General features: G+C 35.8%; 1 protein-coding gene across 4 annotated transcripts in view; it reads left to right on the top strand.

The window, feature by feature from the left end:
• The window catches only part of Orc4 (origin recognition complex subunit 4), a 46,138-nt gene that overhangs the window by 1,782 nt on the left and 22,315 nt on the right, over nt 1–22,041 (top strand). For 2 of the 4 annotated variants that reach the window (XM_059260449.1, XM_059260446.1), the window contains exons 2-8: nt 9,745–9,818; nt 11,858–11,934; nt 12,528–12,618; nt 14,703–14,778; nt 15,134–15,219; nt 18,954–19,002; nt 21,548–21,699. In XM_059260449.1, coding sequence (XP_059116432.1) covers nt 9,762–9,818; nt 11,858–11,934; nt 12,528–12,618; nt 14,703–14,778; nt 15,134–15,219; nt 18,954–19,002; nt 21,548–21,699 — 588 coding nt within the window. In that variant the 5' untranslated portion in view covers nt 9,745–9,761. Of the gene's footprint in view, nt 1–3,803; nt 3,848–9,744; nt 9,819–11,857; nt 11,935–12,527; nt 12,619–14,702; nt 14,779–15,133; nt 15,220–18,953; nt 19,003–21,547; nt 21,700–22,041 lie in introns of all 4 variants that reach the window. The other 2 variants (XM_059260448.1, XM_059260447.1) reach the window with 2 other exon arrangements.

The following is a 22,041-nucleotide window of genomic DNA, read 5'->3' as shown; positions in this document are numbered from 1 at the left end:
GTGAAATAACGGTTTCTTTTCCACCCTCACATTTTTTACAATTAAAATCGTTAGTCTTCCATTGCTTTTTGTAAAGATACTTTAATGATCCAAATCAATAAGATTTTTTTTAGAGAATTCGAAGATCCTCGAATTAATTGTTAGTTAGCATTACTAATTTTAGTTGTGCTCAGTAGGATTCATTGTCAGTTAAAGTTATTTTATTTGACACATCTTACTTGGTGCAAGTCTATACAATGGACTCTATTTATGTATCCATGCCCCTGTGCTTACCTTTTCTTTGTGTGAGGGAGGTAATTATGTCAGGTGGTCTCAAAATAAAACTCCAGTGCCGCCGGGCGGTGGTGGCGCACGCCTTTAATCCCAGCACTCGGGAGGCAGAGCCAGGCGAATCTCTGTGAGTTCGAGGCCAGCCTGGGCTACCAAGTGAGTTCCAGGAAAGGCGCAAAACTACACAGAGAAACCCTGCCTCGAAAAACCAGAAAAAAAAAAAAAAAAAAGAAAAAAAAAAAAAAAAACTCCAGTGCCCTAAACTTTATTAGAAAACCAAATCTTAATCTCGTAATAGAAATATATATATATATATATATATATATATATATATATATATATATATATATATATATAGCAAGAAAACTAATATGGTCTAGATAGAACTTTTAAATCCTGTTTCACGTAAGAGGCTAAATATAAGGGAAAGTGCACAAAACACAAATGTAATGAATGACTGTAACGTAGCCTGTAACCACTATGAATCAAGAACTGAAACATTTTAGCACCTTGGAAGCACATGTCCACTAATCCCTTCCAGACCATTCCTCCTCAGGTGCCTCCTTAATAATAATAATACCTTAATTATTAAGACAATCACTATTTTTCTTTTAGTAGCTTGTAAAAACTTGTGTCAGCATTCCTAAACAAATATTAATTTGCCTCTCCTTATTAATTTGCAAGTAGTTCAAATATCCTAGTAAGTATCATTTTTTTTGTCTCTTTTTATTTACTCAGCTAAGATTTGACACTGTTAATATATTTTGCTGTAATTCATATATTTTCAGTGTGGTATAATAGTATCTGAGGTATAAGCTTTTATTAAGAATAAGCCACAGTTAGTCTTAATGGACGTTTGGCTTATGTTCATTTTTTTACTACTTACAATCTAGTTCAGAATATTTATGAATATCTACATAAATGATTTCTTGTGCACATAGGTATGTATTTTTTTAATTGTATATGTCTGTCTTCAGTTTCACCAAATTTTAAAATGGATATGCCATTTTATACCCCTGCCTCAATGTGTGATAGACCCTTCCCTGTGCCATCTCAACAACAATTATATTTTAATTTTGCCAGTCTGATTAATCTAGTTTTATGATTTGCACTGTCTTGATTACAGTTCTGTACTGAAGATATCCCTGTATCAGAAACTTACTGGCTGTTTGGATATGTTCTTTTTGAAATTGTGTTTTTAATCATCTTTGTAAATCTTTCGTGTAGTTTTTTTGGTTTTGCTATTTTCCATAAGGATTTGTAGCATTGGGGCAGATAGCTAGTCTGTTCTTGGAGTATTACTTATTTTCAAGATAGTATGTTTAACTGTCTTAGTTTATATGTTGTTACTGTTCCTTAAATTTTATATTTAGCTTTATCTCCAGGAAACAAGTTTTCTATATGTATTACTCAGAACAATTGTTACCAGCTGCATGAAATGAGCACTTGAAATGTTTGTAGGTATGAATGAGAGTGGGTACTTTTGGGGGAGAGGGTTTAGGGGGGATCTCAAGACAGGGTTTCTCTGTGTAACAGCCCTGGCTGTCCTGGAACTCTCTTTGTAGACCAGGCTGGCCTCGAACTCACAGAAATCCACCTGCCTCTGCCTGCCCAGCGCTGGGATTAAAGGCATGCGCCACCACGAGTATAAAATACCTTAGTTTCTCGTAATAACGGCTTGTTAAAATTATAACTACTTTTACCTTGTTTTGTTTTATTAAATATATTGGAAAATGTTAAATTCCTTAAGATTTACATTTACATTGGACAACAGTGTTCTCAACTATAAATATTGAGTTAGAAATTTCTACATCTTTGCCACTTCTTATGATTACTGTCCTGCATTTCTGACTGTCCTTTGGGTGTCTTTTTCCCTTTACTTCAGTATAGTCTGTGGAAGTTTCTTAATGCAGACAACCAACTACATCTCTTCTTTGCTTCTAAGCCCTTATTTTGCCTTCATTTTTGAGGAGTTAAGGTTTCTTGCAGCTTTGTGATTGTTTTTCCACCACTTTGAAGATAACATTCTACTGGTTTTTGTTTTTTTGTTTTTTGACATGTTTTGTTTTGTTTGTTTGTTTTGTTTTGTTTTTTCTTCTGTTACTGACTTCCAGAAATTAGCTCTCAATCTAATTTCTGGTGCATTGAAAGAATTTTTTTTTTTCTGAGACAGAGTTTCACAGTGTAGCTTTGGAGCCTGTCCTGGAACTCTCTTTGTAGACCAGGCTAGCCTCGAATTCATAGAGATCTGCTTGGCTTTGCCTCCTGAGTGCTGGGATTAAAAGCGTGCGCCACCACCGCTTTTTTATTTTTGTTTTTTTATTTTTGTTATTTTATATTTGTTTTATTTTTGAAAAACACTCTGTTTGCTATGATTTTTCTGCTATTTTACTGTGATGAGGGGAGGTAGAATTCTTTGTCATGCTTTAGAGTCTTTTTGGATTCTGGTATTAATATATTATTATCTTTGTAGAAGCATAGAATGAACTGTTAGTAGTTACCTCCTTGTGTAACATGAATCTTAAAAGGTCTTCTAAATAGAAATAACTTGCAGCCAGCTATTTGGATAAATTCTGAAAGATCAGAGAAACAGAACAAGCCACAGCTAACCTCACCTCACCAACTCCTCAGCTGATCTTGTTTCCTCAGACTGAAAGTCTCTGAGTCCTCACTGGAATGGATCTCAGTTGAACTGCTGCTTAAAGGCCTAAAAGCTTAAAAATCTCTAGTTCCAGGCCTTCATGCCTTTTATACCTTTCTGCTTCCTGCCATCATTTCCTGGGATTAAAGGCATGTGTCTTTCCCAAGCAAGACATCAGATGTCAAGTCCTGGGATTAAAGATGTGTGCCACCATGCCTGGCTCTATTTCTTGTTGTGTGGCCTTGAATTCCCAGAGATCTGGATAGACCTCTGCCTCCGGAATGCTAGGATTAAAGGCATGTGCTACCACTGCCTAACCTCTACGTTTAATATAGTTGCTGTTCTGCTCTCTGATCCCCAGATAAGTTTATTGGGGTACCCAATATATCAACCACATCCTTGACTTTCATTTGCATGTATTTATAGTTAATTTGTTGTCTTTGACAAGAAGTTCAGATTCTAAAATTTATTGAATGTTTCTGCTGATTTACAGTGTTTTGATTTCTTGGGTATCTGTTCCAGCTATGGCCTTTGGGAAATTACAGAAATATGTTGTAGGATAATCTTTTTGTATGCTTTGAAGATGTGTCTTTGCCAAGGTGCCTTCTGATTGGTTTAATAAAGAGCTGAGTGGCCAATAGCTAGGCAGAAGAGGATAGGTGGGATTTCTGGGGAGAGAGAGGACGAGGAGATAATCTAGGGTGCTGAGATGCCTTGAGACTCTGAGGAAGTCTGGTGTAAGGGTACAGCGCAGAGTTAACTGAGCCACATAGCAGAATGTAGATTAATAGAAGCAGGTTAATGTTGAGTTATAAGAGTTAGTTGGGGACAAGCCTAAGCTAAAGGCCAAACTTTCATAATTAATACTAAATCTCTGGGTTGTTATTTACAGGCTGGCAGTCCTGATGAAAAGGTACTACTACAGGAATATGTAAGGTACAAGATAATGGAATTTTTGAGACATCACACTTTTCTAGGAAAGATTCCTAGGGTTATCAGTTATAAATGACTTTATTCATACCCAAATCTTAGAATTTCCCCGCTATATAGATAACATTTAGCAGGGCTTAGAATTTTGTTGAAATCTTGCCATTTTCTCTTATCCTGATTTGGTGCCCTTAATTTCTTAACTTAAGTGGGTTATTGTCTGAGTACCCACCTTTGGTGGGCATTGAGCTCTGGTGTTTTACCATAATCCAGCAAAGCCTTAAGTGAGTAAGCCTTTTTATTGGCCATATATTTTGTATATGTCATCAGCATAGAAGTGACTAAATATGGGACTTATTTCTGATTTACCTCTTTTTAGGTTTGGGCTTGTAATTTCAGATTGCTTTATTTCTTTTATTGTCAAGTGTGTGCATCTGTGCATGTTTTGGCCCCTGCAAGATGATCTGTCTAGTTTGCCTTTACCATAACTTTAAACCTTATATACACTTCTTGTTGTGTATAGTGTAAGTGATAGAAGTTCTTGATTCTTCTGAATGTGTTGGAAAGATACATTGACAAATATCACTGGAAAGAAGTGATACTTAGAAATTACAGAAACACTGAACAGCCATCCAAAAATAAAATATCAGTGAGAGTATGTTCACTGGTTTTGTTTTCCTTTTAGCTTTCTTAACCACCTATGTCAATAAGAATGTATAGATACTTAGCCTTTTTTTAGTATATGTAAACAGATTGTATATTATTGTATATCACCTTTTTTCTCATGTTGCCAAGATTCAACTTCTTGATACATTAAACTGTAAGTCATATATTTCCATTACCATATACAAATGTCTCATATCTCATATAGTGAAGACATGTACATGTTTGGGATATTTGTTTTAAGATGCTAAATCTACATCAGCCTTAATAGTAATTCCTAAAATTGAAAAAGAGTATTATTTAAAGCTGTATAGTTTAATACCAGAAGAATTAGCCAAAATAACTGAAAAATGTTCTGAGACAGGAAATACAGGCTGTGACACTCATCCTCGTAACCTTCCTGGACTAAGCAAAGTGCCAAGTAAAGACCAAAATATTTTAGTCTCCCTGTAACAAAGAGTTGTGAGGCAGTTTTAAGTATAAACTGTGTATAAATACATCATCTTTTGTTTGTCTATTTTGCTTCTTTGTTTCTTTTGAGACAAGATTTTCCTATGTAGCCCCAGGTTTTGTGTTACCTAGGCTGGCATTGAATTTACCATGATTCTCTTGACTTGGATTCTAAAATACAGAATTATAGCTTTGGCTGCCACAAGACGTTGTGATTTTTACCTTTGAAATTACCACCTGAAACAGGAAACAAATTGCTTAAAAATATTTACTAGTTTTAATATCTTCTTGTACCATAGAAGCAAATTTGATTTCACATTTGACCATTTGGCACTGGATGACCAGTTGATGGCGACCTACCTGAGGAAGACCACTATCTTAGTTAGGGTTACTATTACTGTAATGAAACACCATGACCAAGACTACTCTTATAAAAGAAGGCATTTAGTTGGGAGCTTGCTTACAGTTTCAGAGATTTAGTCCATAATCATCTGTAGTTGGTGTTTTCTCTAATCTTGCTCTGGCTGCAGGTGCTCAGACCCAATTAAACACACAGAGACTTATATTACTTATAAACTATATGGCTGTGGCAGGCATTTTGTTATCTAGTTCTTATATCTTAAATTAACCCATTTCTATTAATCTATAAGTTGCCACGTGGCCTGTGACTTACCGGTACTTTACATCTTGTTTCTTATGGCGGCAGTGGCTGGCAGAGTCTCCTGACTCAGCCTTCCTCATCCCAGCATTCTCCTCTTTGCTTATCCCGCCTATACTGTACTTCCTGCTTAGCCACTGGCCAATCAGCATTTTATTTATCAATCAGAGCAACACATTCACAGCGTACAGAAAGACATCCCCAGCAATCGTGGGGAGCAGTGCAGGCATACATGGTTCTGGAGCAGTGGCTAAGAGCCATGCATATTGATTCTAAGGCCAAGAGAGTAAGAGAGAGATTGGGCCTTGTACGGGCTTTTGAAACCTCAAAGTTTACTCCCAGTGACACATTTCTTTCATCAAGGCAATACCTACTCCAAGGCCACACGTATATGAGCCTATGGGGCCATTCTTATTCAAACCACCACAACCACCTCTCCCACTCCCTACTTTACTGAGTTGCCTATAGTTCTTTGTGTTGTGTTGAGGCCTTGTAGGCCTTTCCCAGTCCAGTTTGGAATGTCCATTGGTGTCATCCTTGTTTCAGGTTACATTTGGGCGGGCATGCTAGTGAGACTTCATGGGTATAGCTTCTAATTTTTCTAGGAGACATAGTCCTACAGCAAACTCCCTGATCTTTTGGCTCTTAAAATCTTTCCCCCTGTTAAACAATGTTCACTGAGTCTTAGGTGCTTGGAATATTTTGTATATATAGCCATTGGAGCTAGGCTCCAGAACTCCACATTTTGATTGGTTGTGGTTTTCTGTAATGATCTCCATCTTTTTCAAAAAGAAGTTTCCTTAATGAAGTGTGAGGGTGTGAGGACTACACTTATCTTTGGGTATAAAAACAAGTGTTTATAGATTGTTGTTAGGGATTATGCTGCTTTAGTAGATTGGTGGTTGTAGATTCTCCCCGAATAACCATGATTTCACCAGTTCTGAGTGGTTACTAGCTTTCTAGTACCAGGCTGGTATCCCTTTCTTGAGTGAGTCTTAAGTCCAGTTAGAGAGCAGATGGTGACCACACAAATATGTGTGGCATCATGCTGGTTCCTGACATGGTTCATAGGTGTCATAACTTGGTATGACTATTGGTTGCTTCCCTCCTATTGAAGCTTATGTGGCACCTTCTGGTACCATGAATGCTAGTTCTCAGGGAGAAGGCAATCAGGTCAGTTCAAGCCCAGAGGTCTTTGGGCCCTGTTTCTGAAGTGCATGCTATCTTCAGCAATAGGGATTCCACTTTGGGGGTGGACAAGGACAACAGCAGTAGGCTATATGTTTTAGAACTCTGTTAGATAGGCTTGGCCAACAGTTCAAAAGAGGGCTTCCTATGTCTGCTGTTAGAGTTTTTGTCTTTGGCTCTTGGGAGTACTGTCAGCCCAGATAAGAAACTAACCAAGTCAGTGAAAGACTCCTGTAATTAAAACTTTAAGACACTGAAGAAAGAAATTGAAGAAGACAGCAGATCGAAGGGTCTCCTATGCTCATAGATGGGTGAAAGTATAATTGTGAAAATTGCCATTCTACCAAAAGAAATCTACAAATTCAAATCAATCCTCATTAAAATTCCAACACAATTCACAGAAATGAAAAAAGAGTTTTCAGTCTCATATGGAAATACATACACACAAAAACAGAATAGGCAAATGTGGTGGTATTTTACTTGTTCTGAACTGTGATTTTAATTGTATGTTAATAAATAAAGTTGCCTGGGGGTCAGAGTTTTAGAGCCATAGCAAGTGCGTGGCGGTGGTGGCGCACGCCTTTAAGGACCTGGAGGGTGGTACATACAGGCAATGACAAGGCAGTCACGTGTTTAGGTTTACAACCAATGAGAAGGCAGAACAGCTAGTCTATAAAAAGGCATACACACAGGAAGTAGGCCCCTTTTTCGGAGAGCTCTCTTGGCTGAAGCAGGATAGCTGAAGCAGGAAGGGTAAGGCTCTTAGTTCTGACCTCTTGGCTTTCTTCTCTGAATCGGCTCTGTGTTTCTTATTTAATAAGACGGTTGGTTACATCTACAGGCAAAACAATCCTGAATAATAATTTTTTTAAAAATGTTGGAGGTATCACCATCCCAGATTTCAGATAATACAGTGTGGTATTGGCATGAAAACAGACGCTTTGATTAATGGAGTCAAATTTACGACCGAGACAAATACATACACACAACTATGGACTCATTATTTTTGACAAAGAAGCTAAAAACACAACATTGGAGAAAAGACAGCATCTTCAACAAATGGTGCTGGGCAAATTTGATGATGAATATAGAAGAATGCAGATGGATCAAGGACCCCAGCATAAGACAAGAAACCCTGAATCTGATAGAAGAGAAAGTGAGAATAGGCTTGAACTTAGAGCACAGGGAAAGATTTTCTGAGCACAGTTACCATTAACAGTAGTACAGGTGCTAAGACCAAGCCTACACTATCCCTAAAAGTCCAGTAGAACTTATATCTTGGCAGTAACCTACAGCTGCCTAATTGGACTTAGTACATGAATTATTTTAACTTGTTTCATTCACTGAACTTTTTTTTTTTCTACTTCAACTATTGCAGGTAGTTTTGCTGCATACAGTAGTCTAGGTTGGCATCTGTAGTCTTTTACAACTTCTCCAAGCCTCTTTTGGCTTTAAAAGTTTCCATTGAGAAATCAGCTATTATTGTGGTATGTTTCCTTCATAGATAACTTGTGGTTGGTTTTTCTTCACCTTCGTCTTTGTCTCCTTCCTTCTCCTTACTTCTCTTTCCTTCCTTCTCCTTCTCTTCCTCCTTTCTCATTCCTTCTCTTCCTCCTCCTCTCCCCCTCTCTTCCTCCCCGCTCTTCCTCCTCCTCTTTCTCCTTGCTTTCAGTACCCTCTCCTTGTTTTTTATTTAATGTTTTAACTATAATGTGCCATAAGGGCCTTTTTTCTAGTCCTACTTGGTGTTCTGTATGCTTCTTGTATCCTGTAATGTCTGGTTTTATGTGTCAACTTGACACAAGCTAGAGTTACCAAAGGAAGGAGCCTCAGTTGAGGAAATACCTCCTTGAGGTCCAACTGTAAGGCATTTTGTCATTTAGTGATCAATGAGGGAGGGCCTAGACCGTGGTGATTGGTGCCATCTGTGGGCTGCTGGTCCTGCGTTCTATAAGAAAGTAGGCTAAGCAAGCCATGGGGAGCAGCCAGTAGGCAGCTGCCCTCCGTGGCCTCTTCATCAGCTCCTGCCTCCAGGATCCTCTGGGATCCTGTTGGAGTTTCTGCCCTGACTTCCTTCAGTAATGAACAGCAATGCTGAAGTGTAAGCCTAATAGACTCTTTCCTCCCCAACTTCTTTTTTGGTCATATATCTTTCATCACAGCAATAGAAACCCTAAGGAAGACAGATCTTTATGTGTATATCTTTCCGTAATTTGGGGAAATTTTCTTCTATAATTGTTTTTTGAAGATCTGGTTTATTCCACTGACTTTGGATTCTTGTCTTCATCTATGTCTGTAATTTAAGATTTGATCGTTTCATGGTGTTCCACAGTTCTTTCATGTTGTCAGCCCCAACCCCGTTTTCTTTGCTTGCTAGTACAAGTCTTCTACTTCAAGTACTTCTGATAGTCTGTGTTTTTCTTGGTCCATTCTACTCAAAAGATTTTTCTCTCAGTTTTCTACTTGGGCTATTAAGGTTTTCAGTTCCGTCTTAATTTAAGCTTGTGCTCTCCAATATGTACTCATTTCTGAATTCAGTTTTTAAAACTGAGTTGTCTTTGTCATTTAATTCAGCCATATGTTGTGTTTTCTTGGACTAAGACATTAAACCTTGGTATGTCAATTGTGTAGTATTCTTGAGTAGAACAAGAAATGGAAGGTGTTCTGTAAAGAATGATTCCATTGGATGGTTGGGTAGGAGAAACATTCTGTATGAAAGAAAAATATTCGAACTTTAGGAGAAAGGGAGGAATAATCAGGAGAACCATGTCAGTTAAGAGAGTGCTAAATGAACAAATGGAGATGGTTGTAGGTTTTTTGTTTGAAATTTTTAAGCATGTTTTACATTTAAGAATTTGTATCTGATTCTGTAAATGTAATTTTTATATAATTAAAGCAGACAGTGTTTACTCATCCTATTTTTATTTTTATTTATTTATTTTTTTAGGATTTGAGTTGGTCGAAATGAGCAATCGTAAAACAAAGAGCAATACCACAATACATGCAGAGTGTCTATCAGAGGTGAGTATGCTCCTTTAATATCAGATCCTTGCTAAAGATGAACAGAAAACTAATCATCTTTTTGACCTGGTTTGTTTGTTGTTTTCCCTTAGCACTTTATAGGCTCCTTTACATTCTCAGGGGAGATATCTTTATAAGTTCCTGAGAACAGTGGGTAAAAATAAAGTTCTCCAAATTAGACACTTGTATATGAAATGATACACCATGTTGTTATTGTTAAAGTTCTTGAAGGCTTCTGTCTTCTGTCCCATGAAGTTTGATGTCTGAAGGTGCTGTGTAACTTCACCCTTTGTATTTGGATAGTTGAATCCTAACTTTTACTATGTCTTTCTAAAATAGTCTAGTTCAAATTTAGTTAAATATTCACATATAAGGTTTGCACTTCTATTAAATATAGTCTAACGTATTTTTGTTCTTTTTAGATGCTGTTATATATGAAACTCTTCTTAATTTCGTCTTTGTTTTGGTCATAGTTTGTAGAAATACAATTAATACTAATATATTGCAGAAGTCATTAAATATTGTTATTTACTTTATTTTGGAGTTTTTTAATGTTCAACATTGTGTGTCATCTTTAAATGGGGGAAGTTTTATTTTCTCCTTTTCAGTTTGAATGTGCTTCCTTGGCAGGGACAAGGGCAGTGCTGGGGATATCCCCAAGAGCTTTGAGCATGCAAGACGAGTGCTGCCTGAGCCACATGCTCCTGGTGGCAAAGGGAGAAAGAAGAGTCAGTCTTCCACCATACCCTGTCCCTGAATGACTACTGTATTAGCCCCAGATCCAGAAAAGGAAGCACTTTACACTGGCTTGCTTTTTAAAAGACGACTTCATTATTTTGACATGTTTTTTTCCCAGCTAAGTCTAAGACAATAATTTCTAAGACCAATTTGAAATCAGCTACTTTTAACAAATTCTTTTTTTAGTTCACTCCAGTGATGTCTTACTTTTCTTTTTCTTTTTTCTTCTTTTTTTTTTTTTTTATTTATTTTCACTTATTTAGGTATTTTATTTATTTTTGCAGTTATGGTGGTAGAAACCAGGGCCTGGACATATATACTAAGCAGTAGGTTTATCCTGGAACTACATCCATAGGCCTTATTACTTACCTTTTTCTTTTTTTTTTTTTCCTTTATTAAGAAATTTTTTATTCATTTTACATACCAACCACAGATTCCCCTCTCTTCCCTCCTCCCACTCCACCCCCAGCCTCCCTCCCACAACCTCCCCCCCCCCCCTGAAAAGGTAAGGCCTCCCATGGAAAGTCAGCAAAGCCTGGTCCATTCAGTTGACACAGGTCCAAGCCCCTCCCCCTGCATCAAGACTGTGCAAGGTGTCTCACCATAGGCAATGGGCTCCAAAAAGCCAGTTCATGCACCAGGGATAGGTCTTATTACTTACCTACAGACTAGTTAAATGTCATTTCTTTCACATAATTAAATACTGGCTTGTAGGTTGATCTAGTACTGTTTTGTAGTTTGTTACTTGAAGTTTGTCATTTCGTTCTGCCTTTTTTGCAGGATCTTTTTTGAATCATATCCTTGTAGTACTTCTGTGCCCAAAATCTAATGGGTACTTAAAACTACATGAACCTTTAAGTTTAGTTTTCTGCAGAATCCTGAAATTAAAGCAGGTACAGATTGATAGTGACTAAGCTAAGCCATTTTAGATATGTTAATATCTAGAGACCATTGGCTATGGAGTTGCACTGGCATTAATTATTGGATTGGATTGCATTGCTAGGTTTCTTCTTGTCTTTGTTCTTTGGATGACATTCTACACAAAGTAAAGAATTTAATTCATTCCTTACATTGGATCAGCCTTCAAGTTGATTATACATTGAAATAATTCTCCAATTCATTGACATATTCATTCCCAAATTCTCATTATTTATCTGAGACTAGATAAATGAAGAATCTAGTTTTATAACTCACAAAAATGCCAGAGTAGTTAGTATTTATTCAGTTCCTGACTGCTAGAAATAAACTTTACTTTTATTGCATATATAATATTTTAATTTTGTGCATCTTATGTTTATCAGGTACAAAGAATTTTACGTGAAAGATTTTGTCATCAGAGTCCACATAGTAACCTATTTGGAGTGAATCTACAATACAAGTAAGTCTAGCTGTCAGCTCCTCTATTATAAATATATTTCCATCTGTTCTCCAAGTTTTGTAAATTCTAGTAATACACAAATTTTATCTTAAATAATGATGTTGAAGTTATGTTTTATATATACAAATGCTGACTATTGTGAAACAAGAACACATACAAGTACATATATAATGAAAAGGTCCCTTAACGCTCTTTTCTGTCTATTATCTGATAATTTTTGAGAAAATTCTGACATTCTTGTCATTAACACCTGGCAGCCAGCTCAGGTGATGATGAGCAAAGTGCTAGCAAAAATAGATATCTGTAAGCCCAGGGGACCTAAAAATTAGCATGATTGTCCCTTATTCTCTACTACTATGAAACCCAATACATTCAAACCTTCCTGGGTTTTCTCCTCAGGTCTCTAGAAACTCTCAACTGGACTATGTTTTTTTCTCAGTATTCTTCTATACAGGAAAATTTAGATCTTCACAGCCTAAAGAGCCCAAAGGAGAGAAGTAATGTGTGCCTTGAAATTTAGCTTTTTAAAGGTATGACCCTGTAAATTATTGTACCTTAATTTTTAAATTTTTCACCTTTTCATATCATTTTAGGCATTTACTTGACCTCCTCAAAAGAACTGTTATCAATGGAGAAAGTAACTCTGTACTCATTGTTGGGCCACGAGGATCAGGAAAGACCATGGTAAAAGACTGTCTCGTGTATCATTGCTTTAATAAACATTTGAGGTTTCTTACATCAGGTAACACTGAAAATGTTTTTCATTTCATTATACTTCAGTTGTAGTTTTCTTTTGCATTTGACTTACTGGAATTTTGGTGTTTTGTTTTTTGTTCTGCTTTTTTTTTTCAACAAGAGGACTATGTAAAATACATTTGTGGTTTTAATTGTTTTACATAACTTACTAAATGCCTGGGGATAATATTTTGGCTTGAGGATTTTTGATTTTTTATTTTCTTGCTCCCCTTAGAATTGGATTTTGCTCAGTTTTTGTTTTATGGGGAAAATCCTGGGACAAGATTTTCTGTTTTTTATTTTTTGCAATTTTTGGTTGTATAAGTGGCTAAGTTATCAAATCAGAAATCCCAGATGTCCATGGCTTACTAGGACACATTTGCTTTTCCTTTGTGCTTATTGTGAATCGTACACCAGTAATGAACAAATGCAAGGAAGCAAGTCTGTGTGAAATGAAAGTTTCATTAATGTCTGTTCTTTAAAGGATTTGAAATGTTTTCTAATAGTGTGATTCATTAATTGAAACAGAAAATGGTAACCAAAGAAAATGTTTATGTCAGTGGTATATAAGAGTTAGGAGGCAGCACACAATGCAGTGCTTTTTAAAAATATGTCAAAAATAGTCTTTTAAGGGAACAAGTTTATATGATATATGGATGTTCTCATACAGTTTGGGCCTGATCCAAAGGCAGGAAAGCCCCATCTTGCCCCTGATGGGTTTTTTTAATGTTACTTCTCTGCTCAACTACTAAAGTAGTTGAACAGTTGTACCTGGAGAGGTTGGTTTTGAAGAGATGTAGATTTAGGGTACCTGTGATTTAAAGGAGAATTCCCTGTTCTTTAAAATCCACACAGCTGTACCAAAAATAGTTTCTGTTTACTACCTTTTTGTGAAAACCAGCAACTTAAAATGTGTATAAAAATTTGTTAGTCCTTTTGCACAGTGTTGTTGTGGTGACAGATAGCTTTAGCATATTGCAAATAAAATTTCTGTTTTATTTCTAAAAATAGTTTACCAGTTATGTCTCTGTCTTTATTAAAGTAGTTTTTCTGTCTTTGCTTAACTTATCTATCTACTCTAATTTACTTATGTCTGTCTTCCTGGAGCATTTTTATTTTGAATAGAAGGAATAGTCCTTATTCCTCATTTGAAGTTTTCCTTAATTTTCTCATTTACAGATTTAATAGGTATGCAGTGATAATCACAACAGTTGTATATGGATGGTATTATGTAAGATACCTCAAATGTTAGAAAAATAGAATTGTTTAACAGAGCCATTGTTAAAGCCTATAATTAAACATTTTGAGACATTGTAATACCTTCTGAGTATATTTTCATAGTAATTATTTGTAGTAATCTTTTAGTTGCAGCCTTTTACTTTAACTTTCCTATTGTTTTGTGGTGGCAGTTTTTGTTTGTTTGGATTTGTTTGTTGGTTGGTTTGTGAAACAATCTCAAGAAACTGGCCCTTCAGTTTCTTAGTTTCCTGCCTCCACCTCCTGAATGCTGGGATTACAGGCTTGTATGTTTTTTTCTCCTTATTTAGCTATGAGCAAATACTTTCTTTTTTTCTGTTTAACTAATTGCTCTTCCTTATTTCATGACAGTGTGCAGAGTATTTAACAGTATTCCACAGAATTGACATTGGAGGACAAACTTTGCAACTCTTCATATTTATTTTTTTCTATTGCTTTTAGATGCTTGCAGTGAGACCGACTAGAGCAAATGTAAATAGTAAATGTAATATGAATAGTGAAATGTACTGAGACATAAAGATCACATAGGACAATAGTTTAATCTGTATGTATAGAAACTTTCAGGCTGTTTCTAAAGTTTATTACAAGCTTAGGTAGTATAGTATCTGTTAGGCTCGGATATATTAAGACTTAAACATAATAGGTTCTATATATTTAAACCTTTTAGCTATAAAGTGATTTGTTTATATTTGATTCTTAGTATTCATGATTTAAAAAGAGACAATGGCTTCATTTCATTTTTCCATATTAAACATTTTGCATATTTTCATATTTAGTTAATAAATCATGCTTTGAAAGAACTCATGGAAATAAGAGAAGTGAGTGAAAATGTGTTACAAGTTCACCTAAATGGTGAGTATATCATTATTTTCCTATTAAGACATGATGCAAACTACATAGGTTTGCATATTATAAAAATAAATTCATTTGTGTTTTAGTCTGATTCCAAGTTTAAGAGCCTTTAGAAATGAAATAAAAGAAAGTGTATTAGAACTTTTTTTAAAAGTTTTTCTTAAAACAGTGCTGTCTCAAGGGAATGGTTCTTTTATTACCATATTTTTAGAAGAAGTAATGTGAACTAGCAGGTTGATTATTTTCTTTCTAATTAAATTTAAAAAGCATTAGAAAATATATTTACCTGGAAAACAATCCATGTCAGATATTTGCATCATTTTAATTGGACACTTTTAATTGGGCTGTATTTCAGGACTGCTGCAGATAAATGACAAAATTGCTTTGAAAGAGATCACAAGGCAATTAAATCTAGAAAATGTAGTTGGAGATAAAGTTTTTGTAAGTATATTTTCACATATTTTATTTCTGGAAATTTAGGAGAAACATATTAGAAAGTTATTTTTTATATAAATGCATGTATATATATACATATGTATGTATGTATGTATGTATAGTGTTCAGATTTCTCATTAAACTGTTTCCCTATTTGACTAACTTACATGACCTAAGGAAAACAAGAGTAATCCGTGTCCTAATCTACTGTATTGAGACTGCATTTGCAGCTGAGATACATATATTCCAAGTCCGTTTTCTGGCCACTGCTGTCCGTGGATTACTGTCACTCTTACCTTGTCACTGTTGGCTCTGTGCTGCGGTGATCTGAGCACAGCCATGCACACTTCTTCGAATCTAGAAATTGCATTCTCTAAGTTACCAGTGGAAAGTTGAGCCAGCAATATGCTCTCCTTCCCTGCTTTGCGAGCTGTGGAAGAGTAAAGTCAGAGTGTCCCTTTTATAAGTACTATGCTCTACCTTCTATTCAGACTATAATTCTAAGCTAGTAGCTTACTATTTGGTCAAGAAGAGTTCCTATTAGACTCAGTTTAGCTTTTGATTTCCAAATGATCTGAAAAATTATTTCTAATGTTCCTAAATGGACATGTTGGTACTGTATTTGTGTGAAGTAATGGAAAAGACAGTTGTTTCACCATCCTAATCATTGCTATTATTGTCACCACAACAGAGTCAGTCCTTTGTTGCTATGTTCTTTAGGTCCTGCATCTGCAACCAACTGCAAACTGAGGATTTCACTGGAAAAAAAAAAAAAAAAATGTGTTCATACTGAACCTGTCCAGACTTTGCACTTTGTTATTATTCTCTAAATAGTGCATTACAAGAGCTAATAAACATGTCTAGATAATGTTCTAGTTTGCTTTCTGTTGCTGTGATAAACACAGTAACTATAACTAAGCTGGTGGCAAAAAGGTTAATGCTTCCAGATACAGGAAGGAGGAGCAGAGGCTAGAACCGGGGCAGAATTCTGCTTACTGGCTTGTTTCCCTATCTTGCTCAACTACCTTTCTTAAACAGTCCAGGCCCATCTGCCCAGGACTGGAACTGCTCACCATGAGCTGGGCTTAGCTATGTCAATTAGCAGTCAAGAAAATGCCTCACAAATGTGCTCACAGGCCACTCTGATGGAAGCAGTTCTTCTATTGAGATTTTCTCTTCTTGGGTCTGTTCAGATTTTGGTTAAATTTGTGAAAACTAAATATGACAGATACTATTGCATTGCATTAGGTATTGAGAATAATCTAGATGTAATAGACAATGGTATGCAGTTAATTTGTAAATACTATGCCATTTTATATAGAGGGATTGGGAGGCTATATATTTTGGTGTCTGTGGGTGTGAGAAGGGGTCCAACATTCAATCCTCCACAATAACAAGAAATGGCTGTTACAGTTAATTGATTATTAGCTTATGTTCTCCTCTGTTATGTAGATTAGGCATCTAAGTTGCAGAAACTAATTAATATGCCTATGCTCATAAGTTTGTGAAGTCTGGACATAAAGAACAAAAATCAACTAAGCCAGAACTTCACTGTCTTCATACTCTTTCAGTCAGTGTATGTATAAGTACATCATACAGCTATACATATATATATGTATGTATCAAACATACATAACTTTACTATATATATTTATATTTGAATAAGTGTGTATGTGTACTTAATGATCAGATACAGTGGTCTATAACAAACCAGAAGACAAAATATCTTTGAGTCACTGAACACTGATTTCTGAACAGATTATCTCTCTGAGCCAGTGTTGTGTTATGGTAAACTGTGTATACTACCTCTTGGTAGTAGTATTGGCAAAACAACCTGTGATCATTACTGTTTATGGGTATTCTTAAAAATCATTTGCAGCCGGGCGGTGGTGGCGCACGCCTTTAATCCCAGCACTCGGGAGGCAGAGGCAGGCAGATCTCTGTGAGTTCAAGGCCAGCCTGGTCTACAGAGCGAGATCCAGGAAAGGCGCAAAGCTACGCAGAGAAACCCTGTCTTGGAAAAAAAAAAAAAAAAAAAATTTGCTGTGGGATGTTCTGTATGTCAAGTGTGTTGCTGATTGGTCAATAAATAAATCACTGATTGGCTAGTGGCCAGGCAGGAAGTATAGGCGGGACAAGGAGGAGAATAAAGCTGGAAGTGGAAGGCTGAGTCAGAGAGACACACTGCCAGCCGCCACGATGAGAAACAGCATGTGAAGATGCCAGTAAGCCACGAGCCACGTGCCAAGGTATAGATTAATAGAAATGGATTAATTTAAGCTATAAGAACAGTTAGTAAGAAGCCTGCCACGGCCATACAGCTGGTAAGCAATTTAAGTCTCTGTGTTTACTTGGTCGGGTCTGAGCAGCTGTGGGACTGGCAGGTGAGAGAGATTTGTCCAGACTGTGGGCCAGGCAGGAAAACTTTAGCTACAATCATTTATGCTGGGCTAGTGAGATGGCTCTGTGAGTAGAGGTGCTTGCTACCAGCTTGACAAACTGAGTTCAGTTTTTCAGAACCTACTTAAAGGTGGAATAAAGTTAACTTCTGCAAGTTGCTCTCTGACCTCCAAATGTGCTGCACAAACACACAAAATAAGTAAATGTAAAAAAGTCACAAGTGTTTATGCTTTATCAGATTCTTTCAGTGGAAAACAAACCCAAAGTTTCCTTCCTCTTTTTATAGCACCTCAAATTTCAAGTTGACTTTTTCCTTAAAATATGTGAATGAAGCTGGGTAGTGGTGGCGTACCCCTTTAATCCCAACACTCGGAGGCAGAGCCAGGCATATCTCTGTGAGTCCAAGGCCAGCCTGGTCTACATAGTGAGATCCAGGACAGGCACCAAAGCTACACAGAAAAACCCTGTCTCAAAAAAAAAAAAAATGTGAATTAAGGGCTGGGGAGATGGCTTAATGATTACAAGCACTTGCTGCTCTTCTGGAGGGCCTGAGTTTGGTTTCCAGTTCTGTATTAGATGTCTCACAACTGTCTGAGATGAGGAAACCAGCACTCTGGCCTTTGTGCCATACCTCATGTGCACATACACAGACATACACCTACCCTTAATTAAAAATAAATCTTACAAAAATATTTGAAATAATCTAAGTAAAATACAAACTAATAACTTTAATAAAAAATATTTTAAGGGAGTTTCTATCCCAGTTCTGGAACATCTAGGTAATTTATTCATTACTCTTGTTTTCTTCTAGAATGTTTAAATTATGTCCAAGAATATTTTAGATGTATTCTAAATGAAGAGATAAATGTGATATAATCACAGATTTGTAATAATTATTCTTGATTAGAAAAAGTATGTTTAATATTTTAAGCAATTTTGTCTTTGGATCTAATTTTAATTCATAGTAAGTTTTTGGTGGTACAAGTTTGATAGTAGGAGGAACGTGTGTGTTTAAAGATACAAAATGGAATACATTTCTGGTCCCCAGCTATATTTAGAACCTAGCAGTCCTCCAGAAACTATACTCTTTTCTAACGTTTCTACCAGTATTGCCCAGAAAATAGGAAATTTCACATGTGAGGCAGTACTACTGTTTTTCAGAGGTTTATCTTCTCTACTTTTGTACTTAAGTTATGGAAAATTAATGCAGAGATCTCAACTGAGACTCTATTCAGTGGCTAATTTCCTAGTAAAAGCAATGCATTATTTTTTGTAAATATCTTAAGATTCAGCCTTCTTCATTTTATTAAACTCCAGTCTTTCTATTTTCTCTTATTCAGGGAAGCTTTGCTGAAAACCTTTCATTTCTTCTGGAAGCTTTAAAAAAAGGTACATATTTAAGATATTTGTAAAAAATTGAAATTCAGAAATGTCAAAAGATACTTATTTTGAACTTAAGTCTTCTGATGATGTAAATATTAAGTTTTTAACCACACCCCCCCAATAAAAAGGATATAGGAATTAAACTAATAAGCTAATGGCCACTGTAGTACCACCAGTGTAGTGATTTTCAGTATTTGCTTTTTTCAGCTACCACATAGCATTGGGTAGGTACAAGTGCAGCTTTTTATAAGGATAAAACCAGTACCAGTGAGATGGCTTAACAAGTAATAGTGCTTCCCACACAAGCTTGACAACCTGAGTTTGCTCCTGGACCAAAGATTTCAGGAGAAAGATGGCTTCTGAAGGTTGTCCTCTGACTCCCACACATTCACCCTAACACTCAAGAGCCTGCATCCACAGATAGCATTCTGACACACTAATAATAAAATTTAAAAGACTACATTTACTTACCTGTAATCACAGCACTTGGGAGATCAAAATAGGAAGAACAATAAACTCAAGGACAGGATGAATGAGACCAAGTCTCAGACACACAAGAATAATATCATTTTGCCTGTTATTTGGTAGGTATAGTTGTCTTACATTCTGCTGTGTAAAAATACTATAAATATTTAAATGATTATTCATATGTTTGTGTGGTTAGGTTATAATGGGTAGAAATTTGGATTAAAAGGTACCATGTTGAAAAGAATATTGTGCCGGGCGTTGGTGGCGCACGCCTTTAATCCCAGCACTCGGGAGGCAGAGCCAGGCGGATCTCTGTGAGTTCGAGGCCAGCCTGGACTACCAAGTGAGTTCCAGGAAAGGCGCAAAGTTACACAGAGAAACCCTGTCTCGAAAAACCAAAAAGAAAAAAGAAAAAAAAGAAAAGAATATTGCTTAACTGTCTTTGAAACATGTTTGAGAATACTTTTTCTTCCCATAGTTGAAAAATAGTTACTAATTTTCATCTTTAGCTAGCTTGTAGAAAAGAAACCAGTGTCCATTTCATTTGTATAATTTTGCTTTTTGTTTGATTTGCATGCCCTGGTTTGTGGTGATAGCCATTGATTTGATGTTTTGGCTAACGATTGTTATTACCTGTTGATGCTTCACCCTATTTTAGTGATACTTATCTCATACCTGCTTGTAGAAATTCTTATAAGCTTTGTTGCCTTAAGTTTGTACTTGTTTTACTTGCTAACTGAATGGAAGTTTTATTTGTTTTGTTTTTTTTGTTTGTTTTTGTTTTTTTGAGACAGGGTTTCTCTGTGTAGCTTTGCGCCTTTTCCTGGAACTCACTTGGTAGCCCAGGCTGACCTCGAACTCACAGAGATCCACCTGGCTCTGCCTCCCGAGTGCTGGGATTAAAGGCGTGCGCCACCACCGCCCGGCTGAATGGAAGTTTTAAATTTCTACATAACTACTTTTATCTAGAAGCTGTTTTTCTCTTCAAATTATAAAAACTTTCACCAGTATTTCCTTTTAGTACACATATTTCTAATTGATAATTTGGTTGGATTTTTTTCTTGAGACAGTATCTCTTGTAGCCCAGGCTGTCCTTGAGTGTACTTTATAGCTGAGGCTGACTCTTAAACTCCTTGTCATCCAGTGTCTACCTTCAAGATTGCTAGGAATACTTGTGTATGCCAACAAGGCTACAGATTTATTTTTATGTGCAATGATTTGACTTTGAATAAACTGTTTTCCCTATTAAAATACTGGCCATATTTTTACAAATACTTTTTCTATACTATTTTCTAAATCTGTTTAGTTTTAGTGGTTTGTTTAGTGGTTTAGTTTTTTGTTTCTTTACCAAAATTAAACCATTTAAGCCAGGTTATTTTTTTATTATCTGGATAAATAAATAAATCTTCTCTTAATCTTTGCCTTAAAAGTTTTACATAAATGTAAATTATTCCTTAAGTTTTAATGATTTTTCTACTTAAGTAATTTCCATTCATGTAGAGAGAAAGTGTATTGAGTGCTACTGAACATTACCTGATTGAAATATTAAAACTTGTAGTTAAAGGAATTTTAATGGTTTTTTTTTATTGCACTTCATATTCTAATTGGGTGTTTGTAGAGAAAACTTTAAATAGGAAGGTGTGTTGTGCATTTCTCTACTAGCTAAATATATCTCTTTTGAAACAGTAGTTTTTATTCATTATTGACTACTTCTATATTCCAGAAGTGTTTTGATGGTATTGAAAAGTCATCTTTGTAAAATTATTAAGGAACCTCACTTACATAATTATAAAGCTGTCTTGCAAATGATTTTCTCATTTTTTTTGTTCATCAAACTGCTAGACTCCTGTAACCAGATGGTAAATTACTTTGGAACAAAAACAGCTGTCTTTGTCCTGTGGATAACTTTTCATGTATGAGTAAACCTGCATTTGTAAGGGCCCTGCCCAGAGGAACTTACTAATCTATGTTGAGTTGAATTTTAATCTGAAGTGTAGCATTTAGGGAATACAAGAAAAGTTGATGTGATTTTTTTTTTGTTTGTTTGTTTGTTTTTGTTAATCTGAAACTCCTTTTTCCTTAGGTGACCGGGCTAGCAGTTGCCCAGTGATCTTCATACTGGATGAATTTGATCTTTTTGCTCATCAGAAAAACCAGACACTCCTTTATAATCTTTTTGACATTTCTCAATCTGCACAGACGCCAGTAGCGGTTATTGGTCTTACATGTAGATTGGTATGTCTTTTCATTTAACAAAAAAAGGCCTATTATTTAGACTTAGAAAATAGAAACTTAATAGTAGCATAATCCATTTGACTGAAAGTAAGTTTTAGAGTATTCTGAAAATTATCTTTCTTCAACTCTTTATACCTTGATCCTGCTTTTCACTTGAGGAAACGAAAAAAAGAATTGCTACATATACTATAAGTTATGCTTCAGTCCTTCCAATGAAATCATGGAATAAGACTCACTAATACTAGTGAGATTTCTGTAGCGAGCAAAAAAAAATTAAGTAATACCAGAAATATTTTATAGAGATTAGTATTTTTTACTTTGTCATACAAGATTATTTTCATA

The sequence above is a fragment of the Peromyscus eremicus genome, chromosome 4 (genome assembly GCF_949786415.1).
Source record: "Peromyscus eremicus chromosome 4, PerEre_H2_v1, whole genome shotgun sequence".
Lineage (NCBI taxonomy): Eukaryota > Metazoa > Chordata > Mammalia > Rodentia > Cricetidae > Peromyscus > Peromyscus eremicus.
Note: the sequence above shows the minus strand (reverse complement) of the source record. Positions and strands in the feature narration are given on the sequence as shown.